At 38.0% G+C, this 15,573-nt stretch overlaps 1 protein-coding gene across 2 annotated transcripts in view; it reads right to left on the reverse strand.

Moving 5' to 3' along the window:
- The window catches only part of dpysl4 (dihydropyrimidinase like 4), a 27,620-nt gene extending 12,212 nt beyond the window's left edge, over positions 1 to 15,408 (reverse strand). Inside the window, exons 1-10 of one of the 2 annotated variants that reach the window (XM_067429976.1) lie at positions 14,613 to 15,408; positions 13,112 to 13,644; positions 8,818 to 8,906; positions 7,322 to 7,506; positions 3,671 to 3,835; positions 3,477 to 3,538; positions 2,828 to 2,908; positions 2,431 to 2,499; positions 1,013 to 1,133; positions 753 to 909 (exon numbers count right to left, since the gene is read on the reverse strand). In XM_067429976.1, the coding sequence (XP_067286077.1) occupies positions 753 to 909; positions 1,013 to 1,133; positions 2,431 to 2,499; positions 2,828 to 2,908; positions 3,477 to 3,538; positions 3,671 to 3,835; positions 7,322 to 7,506; positions 8,818 to 8,906; positions 13,112 to 13,471 (1,289 nt within the window). In that variant the 5' untranslated portion in view covers positions 13,472 to 13,644; positions 14,613 to 15,408. Of the gene's footprint in view, positions 1 to 752; positions 910 to 1,012; positions 1,134 to 2,430; positions 2,500 to 2,827; positions 2,909 to 3,476; positions 3,539 to 3,670; positions 3,836 to 7,321; positions 7,507 to 8,817; positions 8,907 to 11,764; positions 12,055 to 13,111; positions 13,645 to 14,612 lie in introns of those variants that run through there. The other variant, XM_067429977.1, reaches the window with a different exon arrangement.
- Positions 15,409 to 15,573: the final 165 nt, after the last annotated feature.

Below are 15,573 nucleotides of genomic sequence, written 5' to 3' on the forward strand. Positions count from 1 at the left end.
AATGATGGATGGAAAGAGCTATAGAACAATATAGAACAATGGATAGTTGATTATCTTTCTAAAATAGATGTATTATGATGATGATGAACTATAGAACAATGGATGGAATGATAGAAACTATATATATATATATATATATATATATATATATATATATATATATATATATATATATATAACTAATATTTCTTAGTATGATAGAATGATGGATTGATGGATCTATTACTTATATAGAACTAAGATAGATTTATTATGATGATAGAACTATAGAACAATGGATGGATTAATAGAACTATAAAACGATGAATGGATAAAATGATGGCTAGATAGATGATAGTTCTATATAAATAAATATAGTTATATCTTTCTAAGATAGATTTATTATTATGATGAACTATAGAAAGATGGATGGATAAAACTGAAATGATGGCTGATGGATGGATAGAAAGACAACTATATTTATATAGAACTAAAATGTATTATTATAGAACTATAGAACGATGGATGGATGGATGGATGGATGGAACTATTATTTATATTGAACCAAGATATATTTATTATTATGTTAAAACTATAGAACAATGTTTGGATGAATAGAACTAAAACGATGGATGGATGGATGGATGGATGGATAGATAGATGGATGGATGGATGGGAAGGATAACATGTATTGTCAAGCTCTACTGATGGACACATTTGCTGTAAATGTCAGTGAAAAGCTCCAGTGGCTGGTCGTGTGTGTTGCTGCTCACCAGGACAGCAGAGAGCTGAGGTAATCCGGAGTGCTCGTGTCCGGACTGAGAGGAGGAGACGTCACAAAGGCAGCAGCTTCCGCCCAGTTTTTGCTCCAATAGTGCGACCCGTCTGTGCCAAGGCTGGCTGCTATTGGTTCCCCATAGATGACCATGCCTGAAAATAAATTGCAGCACGACACACACATTCACAGCCTCTTCTGATGGTTTCTTTGCGTTTCTGTAACAGTGTTTCAGAGCAGCTCTATCGACAGCCGTACCCTTTTTCCTGGCCTTGGCAATGACATCAGCAGCAGGTTTGCTCATCACCTTGGTGATGTAGAGCGGGCAGTTGGCCTGTTTAGCAATGGTGATGGCTCGATACACAGCCTCAGTCTCCACCTGGAGAAAAACAGCACTAGTAATACAAATGTTCACCAGTGGTAGAACAGATTTGGATATTAAGTTATTTATAAAGTTATTATAAATGATTTATCGGATGATTACTTTTTTTAAACATTTATTCCAGTGCCCTCATAATCTTTAAAGGTCCCGTTCTTAGCGTGTTTTCGAAGCTTTGGTTATGTTTACAGTGTGCAATATAACATGAGTTCATGTTTCGCGTGTAAAAAAAAACACAGTATTTTTCACACTATTTACTTATCTGTACAGCGCTGTTTCCTCTGTCCTAAAAACGGCCTGATGATTTCCTTGTTCTATGAAGTCCCTCCTTCAGAAACACGTAACGAGTTCTGATTGGGCCAGCGCTTCCCGTGTTGTGATTGGACAGCAGCTTAGCGCACTTTGCCCGGAAAGGTCCCGCCTCTTACCATAACGGGGAGATGCAATCGCTGAATGCGCGCTCTTCTCCACGTGGGAGAGCAACAAGACCACGCCCCCTATTTTGCGTGTTCTTGTGGCCGGAGGGTTAGTCAACAAACGGTTCTAGTGACGTCATTACATCCCTGCACTTCCTGCTGTAGTCCAAACCGGCCGTTCGCTGTAGGCTTTGAAAGGGAACTTCTGTTAAATAAAATATCTCGCTTGGCATTGAACTTTGAGCTTTATAATTTTAGAGGCATTATTTATGCTCTAACAGCAACATTTCACACTAACTAAAGTTTGAAAGATGGAATCGCGAAGAACGGGACCTTTAAACAAAAGAAATTCCCCTCCCTCTTGCAGCGACACCTCTTCTGTGATGATTTACTGGCATGGGGGCGGGGCAACATGTCACTCACATGAGATCGACCAATAACAAACCACAACCAATCAATCTATTACTGATGGACAAAATCAAGTCTACAAAATGTTTGTTTTTTACCTTGAAATATCCATTACAAAATCATTCTGTTAATACAATAGATTTAAATAGTCAAAGGGAAATATGATTATATCTGAGTGAAACAGCTTGTTGAACAAGAATAAATGTAGGGAGGGAGTTGATCTTGTCCATCTGAACTGATTGGATGGTTGTGATTTGCTATTGGTCAATTTCATGTGAGTGACAGGTTGCCCCGCCCTCATGTCAGTAAACAGGTCATCACAGAAGAGATGTCGCTGCAAGAGGGAGGGGAAATATTCACAATAATTTTAAAAACATGCTGTTCACAGATAAATCATTTATTATAGATAATGCAATATTCCATAAAAACAGGAATTGTCCAGTTTGATTTCTTTCATGGTGACTAAGACTAACCTCCTCTGGGTGGCTCAGTACATGTCCCTCTGGGCCAGTGATTCCCAGATCCAAAAGCTTCTTCTGTTCCTGCGATTACAAACAAAACCAACAATGGTATGGAGGAAAAGACTTGCATATTTTATAAAAGACATTATTTAAATGCATTAGCAATTGAAGACATCTATATTAAAGGGACAGTTTACCCAATTATGAAAATTTCCATAGTACGGAGAAAAGAAAATATGGGGGTCCATCAACTGTATGGTCACCAATATTTAAAATATATCTTCTTTTTAGTTCAACAGAAGAAAGACATTTATACAAGTGTTGGAACAACTTGAGGGTGAGTAAATGATTATAAGAATATTCATGGGTAAACTTTCCCTTTAAATGTAAATAAATAAATCAAAGTTACCTCATCAATGATGTCACCGTTTTCAGCATGAACCTGTGCAATGGCCCCCAGTTCTCTCATGGCACTAAACATCTCATAGATCTACAGACACAGAGAGTGGTAGTTCTTGGAAATATCATCTATAAACACATCGCTATTCAAAAGTTTGGGGCCAATAAGATTTTTTTGTAAAGAATTTATTACTTAGCACTCTCAGAAAAAAAGTACAAAAGCTGTCACTGGGGTGGTACCTTTTTTACAGGATACACTTTTGTTCCTTCTAGGTTCTAATATGTATAATTTAGGTACTAATATGGACCTTTAATTTACCAATATGCCCCCTATTAGGAACAAAATGTACCTTTTGAAAATGTTTTTTCTGAGAGTGAGCAAGGGTGCATTTGATCAAAAGTGACAGTAAATACATTGATTATAATAAAATGTATACTTCAACTACAGTAATTGTTGTGTTTTTTTGACTGTTTTGACTGTATATTTAATTTTAAAAAAAATGCAGCCTTGGTGAGCATAAACATTCAAAAACATCTTACCCATCCCAAATTTTTGAGTGCTGTAAACATTGTTCTTTTTACTAAGATAAGTAAGTATTTAAGACCAACTAAAGTTGGACTATGAATTAGACAGAAAAGATGTAACATGGCCAACAAACCTGTGTATCAGAGCTCTGGTACTTGTCCTTATAAGCCATGAAGATGAGGAACGAGTTGACCCCTAAAATGAAAAACAAAAATGTGTTATTATAATGTAGCTAATATATAGATCCAGAGCTGAATGCTGAATGTGACCTAACCTAAGAACTCAGAAAACAAAAATATCAAAGTCACACCTGAAATCTCACATCACCTTTATCTTTGACCAGAGACTCCAGCTCCTCAAACAGCCCGTCATGCCAGCGAGTGATGTCGATGTGCAGAGAGTAATCACAGCACGACCTCTTGTCTGCCGTATCCCTCCACTGGTCATACGCTGCCAGCAAACTAGAACCCGGTTCAGGCACAACATGGTCAACTAAAGGAAGTGAGCAAGACGAGCAGAGCATGCTGATGAAAAACACATTAATATGCTGAGAAATAGACTCCAAAGTCACCATGAAATCACCATGGACAAATTTTGCCGTTTTCATTAAAATATTGCATGCATCATATTTATTATAAATGATTGATTCATGCACATCACTTTTTTTGTCCTCGTGAGTCGTAATCTTTAACTAAAATAACTTCCTTTTCTCTCGCAATGACATCGAACCAACCATCCAATCAATTCCCGATGGACAAAATCAAGTCCCGCCCTACATTTGTACTTATTCCCGCTTATTCCCTATGCTTATTCCACATGCCGTTTCACTCGGATGTGTACCACAACTTCCGTTTTATACTGACTTTAAATGGTCATGACATGAGAAATCAAATTTGCCTTGATCTTTTTAAAAGGTTTTTGTACCATTAAAACATCCTGCATGTTTCATAGCTTAAAACATTCTCCTCTTTATGCACAAACCATTTAATCAAGCTCCAAATAATAATTAACACTGTCTACACTGGATACAGTATACAGAGGCACACTCAGGTTCTGACATACTGCATTTGAGTCTGCCGACAACAGGACAAATGGAAGAGTAAACGCAAAAGGCAAAGGGACGTTTAATTTTACACATCATGCTTAAACAGCTCATTTGCTCACGTTTGTAGAGATTTCTGAAGGATACCAGCATCAGGAACAAGTGGATGGTTTGTTTTTAATGGAGGATTATATGATTGCTTGGAGAATTCGACTGCAGACTGTTTTGTAGACGAGGGCGAGGCAAAGTGTAATGGAGAGTTTGCAAAGAAGCTTTTGTTTAAAGATGAAGCAGCCAGCTGTATTAAATCTGACAGCAGCTACACCATAAACTGTAAGTAAATGTTTTCACAATGCTTTGTCTGTGAATGATGGTTTTATATGGATAATGTTTTCCAAACACCTCCTTGTGGGCATTGATACGGTTTCCTAAGCAGTGTCTTTAGCCAATAATAGCTGTGGCCGTTTACTGACAAGCCTTAAAGGGTTAGTTCACCCAAAATGTTTAACTATCCCATAATTTACTCACCCACTCAAGCCATCCCAGGTGAACATGACGTTCTTCTTTCAGACAAATACAACCAGAGTCTAATAAAGTCCTGAATCTACCAAGCTTTATGGCAGTGACTTCAAGGTTCACGTTTATTTAGCCATTTCAACAATACAGTTGATACGAATTTGTCTTGGTATGCTCACATAGTTAACACAACGCACTGACACAGCACAGATATGAACAACACATATTGCACATTAGGTGTGGACTGGTTATAGACCGGACCATAAAGTGCTGAGTGCAAGCGACACAGCTTAATCCTTGAAAGTTTGATTTCAGTTAGACTGTTTTTGGCTATGTTTAAATATCGTATAGCTATCTCTGAAGCGTGATGTTCTGCTGGTAATGCTTCTGTACCTCTTCCCTGATGGCAGAATAGTAAACTGGTGATGTGCTGGGTGGTTGGGGTCATTGGTGACGTCTCTCTCCTTCCTAATAATTCTGCTGACATAATGTGAGGCTATGGTAGGCAGACTAAAGCCAATGATCTTGGATGCTCTGCGCACTACTTTCTCCAGCTGGTGCTTATCCTGACTTGTCGCATTCCCATACCAGGGCAGGATTGAGACGGTCAGCACACTTTCTATGATGGCTCGATAAACTTGTTGGTTCATTTTTGAAGAGGCGTCAAGGCTTGTGTACATCACCCCAGGGGTTACTCTTTTGCCGTAAGTCGACTTCTGTACCGCTGTCCAGTTAGTTTTAGTTTTAGTTCATATCACTAAGCTTCAGAAGGTCTTTATTAACCCCCGGAGCCATGTGGAGCAGTTATATGATGGATAGATACTTTTATTGACTTCAAAAATATTATATTTTTAATATTAATAATATTAATAAAGGCTGTCTGAAGCAAAGCAACGTGTTTGAGTGAGAAAAATATCAATATTTATAACTAGAAACTAAAATTAATAGCTTCCGACAGAAGGCTGTACGCATCGATTTACAGGGAAAGAGTAACCACTGAACTGGCACATGATAAACTAGAATTTTTAAAGACAAATGTCGGACGATTCGATATAAAAAAGACGATTTAGTTTGTTACCCAGCCTTATTTATTTGAACCACGAGAGTCGTCAAAGCTTAGGCTACTCCTACATCGTGTCAGGGGTTACTCTTTTGAAATAAGTCAACTTATAGGCTGTCTGTCAGAAGTTATTTTAGTTTTAAAAGTTTTATATGCTTATTCCACAAATTCATTGCTTTACTTCAGAAGGCCTTTATTAACCCCCCGAAGCCATGTGGATTTTTTTTCCATGATGGATGGATGCACCTTTTTGGGCTTCAAAATCAAATCCTCTATTCACTGCCATTATAAATTTGGGAAGAGCTAAGACATTTTTTAATACATCTCCAATTGCATTTGTCTGAAAGAAGAATGTTATATACACCTAGGATGGCTTGGGGGTGACTAAATCATCGGGTAATGACTTTTAGGTGAACTAACCCCTTAAAAGAAGCCAAACCTTAAAAACAGATCATTTCAGACAGAGGCTAAAAATGAGGGTTGATAATTTTTACACATATATATTTCTCTTTCTTTCTACAAAAACTTTATTAACATAAGTTAACCTCAAGGAACACAAAATCCTGATCTAAATGCTTGTGGCCATAAATGGATATTGATCTAATATTTTAAGCAGTCTAAGATGCTATAATTCAGCAAAAAGCTCACTCTTATATAATAATGCATGCTAGTTTTATGAGCTGCTTATAATTGAGTAACTTCATGGATTATTTGCATTAATTTATTTGATGATCTATTCATGGACATTTTGAAGCATCTGAATTTTGGGTCAATAGACTTTCAATGGAAAGTCTGTTCTTTCATTAAAGAAAAAAGTCTTAATTTAGATTCCGAAGAGGAATGGTTGGAACAACAGGAGGGTGAGTGGTGACAATTTTCATTTTTTGAGGACAGTTCAAATGAACAATGCAAATGCTGTGAAGGAGACATCTCTCTGTCCTAACTGGCTTCATAACAGTACAGTGGCTAATCTAAGAAAAGTTGAGCAAAAGAGAAGAGAACAGGCAGTGACAGCGCTGTGACCCCAATTCAACTGATTTTATGAGTCCCGACAAGCTCTTATGCCCTAACACTGAACCACACACACACACTTTTCTTAAACCAGAGACCCTCCTTTCTGTCCACAGTAATGGCTTACTGTTTCTACTAGACTTCCACAATAGGTTTAAAGGACAACTCTGGCGAATTTTTAAGTTTATCCCTCCCCCCCCCCCCCTATAAACTGTTCTATAAACTGTACTCACAAAGATATAACGATCAAGATAAACTTAAAAATTCCTTGTCCTTTAATGATCTGATAACTAATGTAAGTCTTCTGCTCTCTCCTCCATACAAATAAGATGCTGATGTAATGACATACTGATCATGGTGGTTCCTCCTGCCAGAGCAGCACTGGTGCCGTGATAGAAGTCGTCTGCTGGGGTCATGCCCAGGTGAGGGGCCTGTAGACTTGTGTTAACATCGATGCCTCCTGGGATCACAATGTTCCCATAGGCATCCACTGTCTTCACACCAGTAGGTACAATAAGGTTCTCGCCAATCTGCCTGCCAGTCAGAATAATACAAAGTTAGGCTTGTCAATCGATTAAAATATTTAATCGCGATTAATCACATGATTGTCATGAGTTGACTCACATTTTTATCTGTTGTAAATGTATCTTAAATATGTTTCATGTTTTAATAATAATGCGCTGAACAGTGCTGCGATTTACGTAAACAGTGTGAGAAACACGGACTCGGTAGCGCTCTTGTTCAGAAAAGTAACCTTCCTATTTTTTTTAGCCGATTGTAATGTATTTAGTTTAATAAAACACATGAACTGCAGTGGTGATGGTGCTAATGATTTACCTTGGATATGAGCAAGAGTGAGCTTGAAGTGTATCGCGCTCGGACTGTAGAGAATGTGCTCAGTTAAAAAACTCACTTATCTTACAACCTGGAGTCTAATTAAAGTTAAGCAGAAAATACGGTAGCTTATGTAGGCGATAACTATTTCTGAACTGTTTCAGAATAGTAATGTTAATGTTAACCCTTTTCTTTCCCTATTAATGTTTGCTGCTGCATCCTTTACGTCATATGGCTTCTCTCGATTTCTCCAACTACGGGCTACGTCACGGATCAAACAGACAATGCGTGCTGCGTTAATGAAAAAAAATATGCCGTTAAAATGAATTTGCATTCATTTTAACAGTCATATATATAAACAACAACTTTAAAATGAACTTGGGATGGGTAAAACCCTTTGGATTAAAGCTAAATTAAATTAATGTATCATTGCAATTCTATATACGAACTGCACAATTCATTGTTAAAAGATCGTGATCTTGATTCAAACACCCACACGATCTCATTCATAAAAGAAAGTGATTCGCCTGTCTATTATACCTTTGACAAAATCACCTGCCCAGAGAGAGCAGTTGTCAAGTATGGATATGAAACTGCTTCACAAACATTATTTTCAATAACACAGTACTATTATTTCTAGTTTATAGTTTAGATATAAACACTGATGTCTACAGTAGCAATCAAAATAGAGCAAACTGCCTTTTGAAAGCAATGTGATGCTTGAACATTGTATGAATTACTGTAAAAAAAAAAAAAAAATGTATCCATCATTGAATCATTCATTCAAGAGATTTGTTCAAAAACGATGATTCGTCCAGTAATGAAACAAGTTAAGTCTTTGAGTGAGTCATTAAATCATTCACTCAACCAGAATTTTGTGTGTTGTTGTCTATTAAGCATTGTGGGAGAATCATTATCTCAGATTGATAATCACAATATCTTTATTTCAAATAATCCAGTTCTAATGTATATGAACTACATTTGCAGATTTTAAAAATAACAAAATCTTACTTAATGGTTCCATCTTCAATGTAAATGTCGGCATAAAATGACTGGTCATCATTCACGATTTTTCCACCTTTAATGATGAGTTTGTCACTCTGTGGAGAAAAAGAAAGACTGGATATAGTGCAGCATGTTGTGATGTAGCCGTTCACTCTTCCATGGAACATAAAAGAATTGAGACTAAAACCATTTTTCAACACAGGTTTCACATCACTCACACCAAGATGTGGAGGTGCCAAAAAACATTATATTTAACTCAGATTTCACTGAAACTCTGCTGACCCAGTTCCAGAGGTCTTTGGCTACAGATTTACAGTGATTTCAAAGCACACGAGCACAAAGAGGGCTATAATGCATGCAAATCCTCCTGTGCAGAATATGCAGGGTTCTTTAAGGAGCTAATCAGAGAGATTATATCATTGAAAATCCAGACAGACAATACAAAAAGATAACAGGCAACTCCATTCATCTGTAACAACACTTTTCTATTTACTCCATTATTCATGCATGACCGCCGTGGTTTTGCATAAATCAATAGCGAGGAATGGTACGGACACTATTCACCGTCCTTTTTTTGCACCATTTCTAATGAGTCCAAATCATTAGCAGAGTTACAGGAGACCACCACATTCACACACACACACAATGCTTGTTCACTCACTGCTAGCATAGAACTAAAACCACTAACTGGGCTTGTGAGGGCACACAGGCATTCACGGGCGGTGCCGTTAGACAATGCCAACCTCGACTCAAAGGCAGTAAACCTAACACACACAGCGAAAGTCTGAACAGGCATGGCTAAATAAAGAAATAAATGAAACTTTTCTGCTTAAGGGTATTTTACCACACTAACTGTGCCAGGGTGGCATGCAACCCACAGAGCTTCACTTTAATGTAATGTGACACTTTCATTGGCAGCCCATCACTGGCACTGCCAAAAATCCCTGCCGTGCATTTCCGATTCTGGGCCACAATGTTGCTTGAGGAGAGACGAGACAGACAGCGAGGGGTCTAGGACGTAGTATGCATCACCAGAATGACCCTTCATGTTACAGTATTGAATATAAAGGGCCTTTTATTAATGAATAATATGACGAATGAATATGGAAATTTTATTTTCAACATTTTAAATAAAATGCAGATGTTTCCAAAAGTCACGCTGAGTATTCGTGCTTCACTGTGCTTTGAATGTGGGTCAGACAGGGGACTCTAACGGTCAGGCTGCAGTGCCAAATTGTGCGGAAGGGAATTAGATCCAATTTGGCAGAGTTAACAGCGCTCTTCCCTGGGTTCCCTCGCTCCTGCAGTGCACATGGATGAATCCTCGCTTATTATTAAGTCATTATATTTGGTACACTTTATAATAGAGCATCACTTTTGTTACTGAAACCAAACATGGTAAAGAACATATAAACAATGCAAGCACATATTCCTGGCAAAAGATACCCTGGAGTAAAAAGCCCCTTTGTAATATTTAACATATATAAATGAATATAATATTATATAATTTTTAACGTTTAATTTTTACAGAGAAAGAATGTAAAAATTCTACAATGAAACCATATGCGTTTATTTTGTTTTAAAGAGGTAGCTGATATGATTTCACTTTTTTACCTTTCGCTCAAAGTTCAAACCAAAGGGAGATATTGTCTTTTAAAGAAAACGCTTTTTAAAAACTACAACAAGCTTCTCTTCACCTCTTCTCTCCGAGTCTCTCTATCAGTCCAACTCTGGGTTGAACAAACGGCTGAACAGTTTCTGATACATTCAGTGAATGTCTGCAGAGCTGCTATAACACAAACTCTTGAAGCTCCGCCCTCTTCTATAAAGGGGCAGCTCATTAGCATTTAAAGGGACACATGCAAAAACGGCACTCACAGAGTGGCAATTTTAACATGCTATAAAAATATTTGTGGGGTATTTTGAGCTAAAACTTCACTGGGGGACATCAGAGACTTATTTTTCATCTTGGAAACAAAAGGGGCATTATAGGACCCCAAATAAATAAATAAACCGTATTTAATGAGGATATTTTATTATATTTAACAAGACTATGTATACATTCATAGTAAAATATTTAAAAAGCAATGAATTAATGAAATTATGCATGGAGAGCAGGGGATTTCAAATGTAATCACATTTGTTTAAATTTATTAAAACATCGTGAAAAAAACATGATTTTTTTTTTCTTTTCTTAATATACTATGAACCTTATGGGTTACTTTTAATGTAATGTCTGTTATGGTGTTTTATCTTTCTGTAATTGTTGAACACAATAGCTGAAAGGGCCAATATAGCTCATGAATGTGGCTTTTTATTGTGCTGTCAGTATTATTATAAGCATATTTTACAGCAACAAGCATATTTTAATGTCAAATGAACTGGTACGTTGACATACGTCATTACAATTGCAAAATAGGTTTAACATTCACCAAAAATTGAAAAACATTCACCCCCCCCACACCCCCCCATCACATGTTTAATAGGCCAGAGAAGAGATATAAACGCTCACGAAGCGCGTCTAATTCTGACATTTTGCGCAATGTGCGGAAATGGAACAGCGGTTGCATTAGATAACATATAAAGCCAACAATGTGTATTTTCGGTTCACGAAGAAGTCAGAACAACCGGTACCGATATGAGCCATGCATGAATGAATGAAAGGCAGCACACTGGACACGAGAAACCGGAATTAGCCTCCGCCATGGCAGACTAACACCGAAGCACACACCCCTGCTCAGCGTTTTCATCTACAGTGCATTTGTCACATCATTAAATGCATTAGTGCAGCTTTTAAATGTTTACCGGCTTCCCGAGCAGTGTTAGAGGACAGCAGGTTGTTGCCGGCGGCGGCTCACCCATGACTGCACAATAAAACCATCCTCCTCCTCCTCATCATCATAGGTCTCCGTTATGCAGCCAGCAAACATTCACCGGTGCTAACATTTCTTACCGTCACGCGAGGGTTGTTCTTCTTGCCTTGGAAAGACATGGCACCAGTCTGTGAGCAGCTTTCTATTACCCGAGGACGCGAGCGATGGTGGTGATGATGATGATGCCTGAATCTGTGCTCACGTCAGAATAAAGGCGCAGCGACGGGGCGCGTCGACGGGTGCCAGTTTTCGGGGTGTAATTTAGTTTAAGATCACCGGGGTTCAATAGTCACAGTAGACAAAAGCCCTGTAGATCCCCCACCCTCTCTGTCTGTGTCTGCTCACCATCTGCTGCTTTAGTATTCACACACTCAGGGGTGAGGCGGGACCTTCAGCGCAAGAGTCCAGTCTCTATACAGTTCTTCTTCTTAAAAACAAAACAAAAAAAACACGACTTTTTATAAGAAAGTAGGCTGGATAATTTAAGTAGCCTGTATAAATTTACTCGTTCGACAGCTCAAAGACACAAATAGCCTACATGTATTTAAAAAGTTATAAAAGTGAACATGTTTTATTGGTCACAATCTCAGGAAAATTGTTTTTCTTTATCCATGGTAAATTAGGTAATAGAGTAAATTGAACTCTTTGATGCACAAACTATAGCCCACATCACAGAAGAAAACATATCTGAATCTGAAAAAAGAAGAAGGAAAAAAGCACGCCGAATAGTTAAAATACTGCATTATAGCCCGCATTTTTACGGACAGAGCAATTGTTAAAAAGTACTTTTAACTTTTATAACTTGAAAACAACAACCTACGCGCACGGTGCGCTATCTTTCTGGAGACTCGTTACGGTTTTTATACTGTGCAAACCATATTCCATTCCCCTACACTGCCCCTACCCCAAAACCTACCAATCACACGAAACTTTCTGCATTTTTTTTTTAATTTGCAAAAGAACTAATTCTGTATGATTTATAAACTTTTGTACCCATGGGGACCTCAATTAGGTCCCCACAGTGACACGAGTCCCCATGAGTCTGTGTGCATTCAGGTGTAAGTCCCCACCAGGCTAGAAAAACATGTACACACACACATTGTTTTTGTGAATTGTGGGGACATTGCACAGGCGCAATGGATTTTACACTGTACAAGCGGGGACTGTTGGCTGATTCCCACAATGTGATCTCAGGTTTATAATATAAACAAGTACACACACACACACACACACACACACAAGCAAACAAATAAAAAATAAATACATTGTGCATTAAGTTTTAAATATTAAAACTTTCCCATATTTGTATAAAGCTTTGAGAAACATTTTGTAATCTAGAATGAATTGGCAGCAGAGTTAATATACTTTAAACTCAGTGAGAGCTGGATGATCTACACATTAACAGAGATAGTGAAGTAAGTGATTACCTCTCGCCGCCCGTTGTGCACGCGACTGGTTCCGGTGGGGTAAACGAGGGTCTGACCCTGTGAACTGCAGGACGGGGTGGACTGTGTTCGGTTCGGTGGTGTTTGACTCACGCTGGTGAAATCACTCATGCTCGACGTGTCGCTAAAATTGTCCCTCTGATCGTCCACTCGTCCCCGGGGGTTCCTCCTGGCAGAACTGGGGCTGTACGACTCAAAATTCAGGGTTTTATTCTCATAAGCTCCTTCGATGTTACAGAACATCCCCCCGAACTTCACCCGGGGTTTAGGGCTGTCAGTGCCCAGTCTGGACAACAGGGAACCCTGGTCATCATCCGGAGGAAGGAGTCTTTTCTCAGCCATGGTTCACAGAAGATATGGGAAGCGTGTTTGAAGAATCTTTGGAGTAGTATTGCAGGGACACACTTCTTCCATGAGTGTCAGCGGCTGAGAGAGCGACTGTCAGGCGTGCAGGTGCTGTTATAGGAGCTGTCCAGAGAGGCGTGGTGCTGAAATCCTCCAGGCACGAGCGCTCCCTCGAGACCAGCGACAATCGATTGTTTTACAACAGTTCAATCAGAGAGAGTCTTCTGAATCTGACTCTTTAGATAATCGCATTCACAAAAGAGTAAGTGTGAGAAGAGGAACTGGAAAATTCCTCTGAAAATGTTCATATGAATGTACAAAGTGTATATTTTAATCTATCTATCGATTTAATTTTTTATGGTTATGTATGTGTGCATGCATATACCGAATTGTATGTATGTACCTCTATCTATCTATCTATCTATCTATCTATCTATCTATCTATCTATCTATCTATCTATCTATCTATCTATCTATCTATCTATCCGTCCATCCATCGCGCTTCGCAATGCATAATTTTTTAGATATTGATTTTTTGAGAATTCATAGAAAGATACAGTGTGAGATAATGTAACTGTAAGTATAGTGATATAAAAACTAATTCAGAGCAGGTCTCGATCATGTTTAGCACCAATAATAATGTATGAGGCTACTCTGAAAATAATAAGCAATGCATTTATATTATTTTAAAAGCAAGGTCAGTAAGTAAAGATTATTCACAATTTATGAGGTTTAGTAATTAATGAGGTTCAGTTTAGCAATAATGCATTATAAATCAATGACATTGAACTTGGTGCAAACATTTTAAACATTGCAAACACACCACATACCCTTTTCTAAGCATTTGCATGTTTTATTATAGTCTGGTTTATGATGTAATGCAGTGAGGTGTATTGTAAAGCTGTTTGGTAACACTGTAAATAAAGTTAAATTTAATTTAACTCCTTTAGCTAACATGAACGAACAATGTACAATACCAACTCATTTTGTAAAAAGCAACACCTTCAAAAATAAGTTTTAATAATAATGAGTTCTATATATTTAAATCAATATTTATCCATCAGTGATTTATCAGCTCATGGGTTGCATTAGGAAATTGAGTTGCAATTCATGTTAAACAGACGGATGCCAAATTTACCAAGAGCATGCAGATGTCGTGTCCAGTGTGTCTGGTCTCATCTGTGCATGTGGAGATCTGGGAAAGTCCATCTGGAGGGTTGAACATGTGCCCAAAGGACAGGATATCCTGGCCCATATGCTGAAAGCCTCTGGGAGTGAATGCGTTAAAACACTTTACAGACAGAATGGCTCATAAAAGCACAAAAGCTGAAGTCTAAGAATAGCCTGAGGAAAGAAGGTTTGCATTTCATCTAATCTAACAGTCGCACGATTCATCTCCATTCATACCTGACTGAAGAGATGATCTCACCGCTTTTTACATGCACATGTGGAATCGTAATGGACACGAAAAATATTTTTGTCAACAACTGTAATATATTAATAGTCAAAACAATAAAAACAGACAGTAACATCCATAATCAATCATTAATTCATAACCAGTTTTAGTAGGAAAGTGCACGTGTACATACAGTTTATTTCCATATCAAAAGCGTGTAGCAAAAATGTGTTTTTCCTGCATGTTTTCTAGTTAAGGAGTTCAGAAGAAGCTTCAAAAGCCATGATCGTAAAAGACATCTACTTCTCGTTTCCTCATTTCTGAAAGCACAAAGGACTCCTGGGTATCTGTGAGCCACAGCCCATATTCAGAGCATTCTCTGCCTGGGTTTCTCTTTGATTGTAAGGCAGTGGCATTTCTTGTTGCAGATTTAACCGAGTGAGATGGAAGAATCAGCCGGAGGCCAAACTGATTTTACCACTATCTCTCTCGTCCACACCAGAGTTGAATTTTAGCAGAGTGAAAAGTAGGAGCTCAGTGACATTAAATTACAAATGTCTATTAGTTGAATTTCTGAAAACACCCCTTCAAGTCTGTGCTAGACCTCACTATTGCTTTAACACTTTAGTATTTACTAGACACTTCATTATAAAAAAAACCTTGAGAATTCAGACTTTACAATATACATTACTTATTACAATAT

The sequence above is a fragment of the Pseudorasbora parva genome, chromosome 21, assembly GCF_024679245.1.
Source record: "Pseudorasbora parva isolate DD20220531a chromosome 21, ASM2467924v1, whole genome shotgun sequence".
NCBI classification, from domain to species: Eukaryota; Metazoa; Chordata; class Actinopteri; order Cypriniformes; family Gobionidae; genus Pseudorasbora; species Pseudorasbora parva.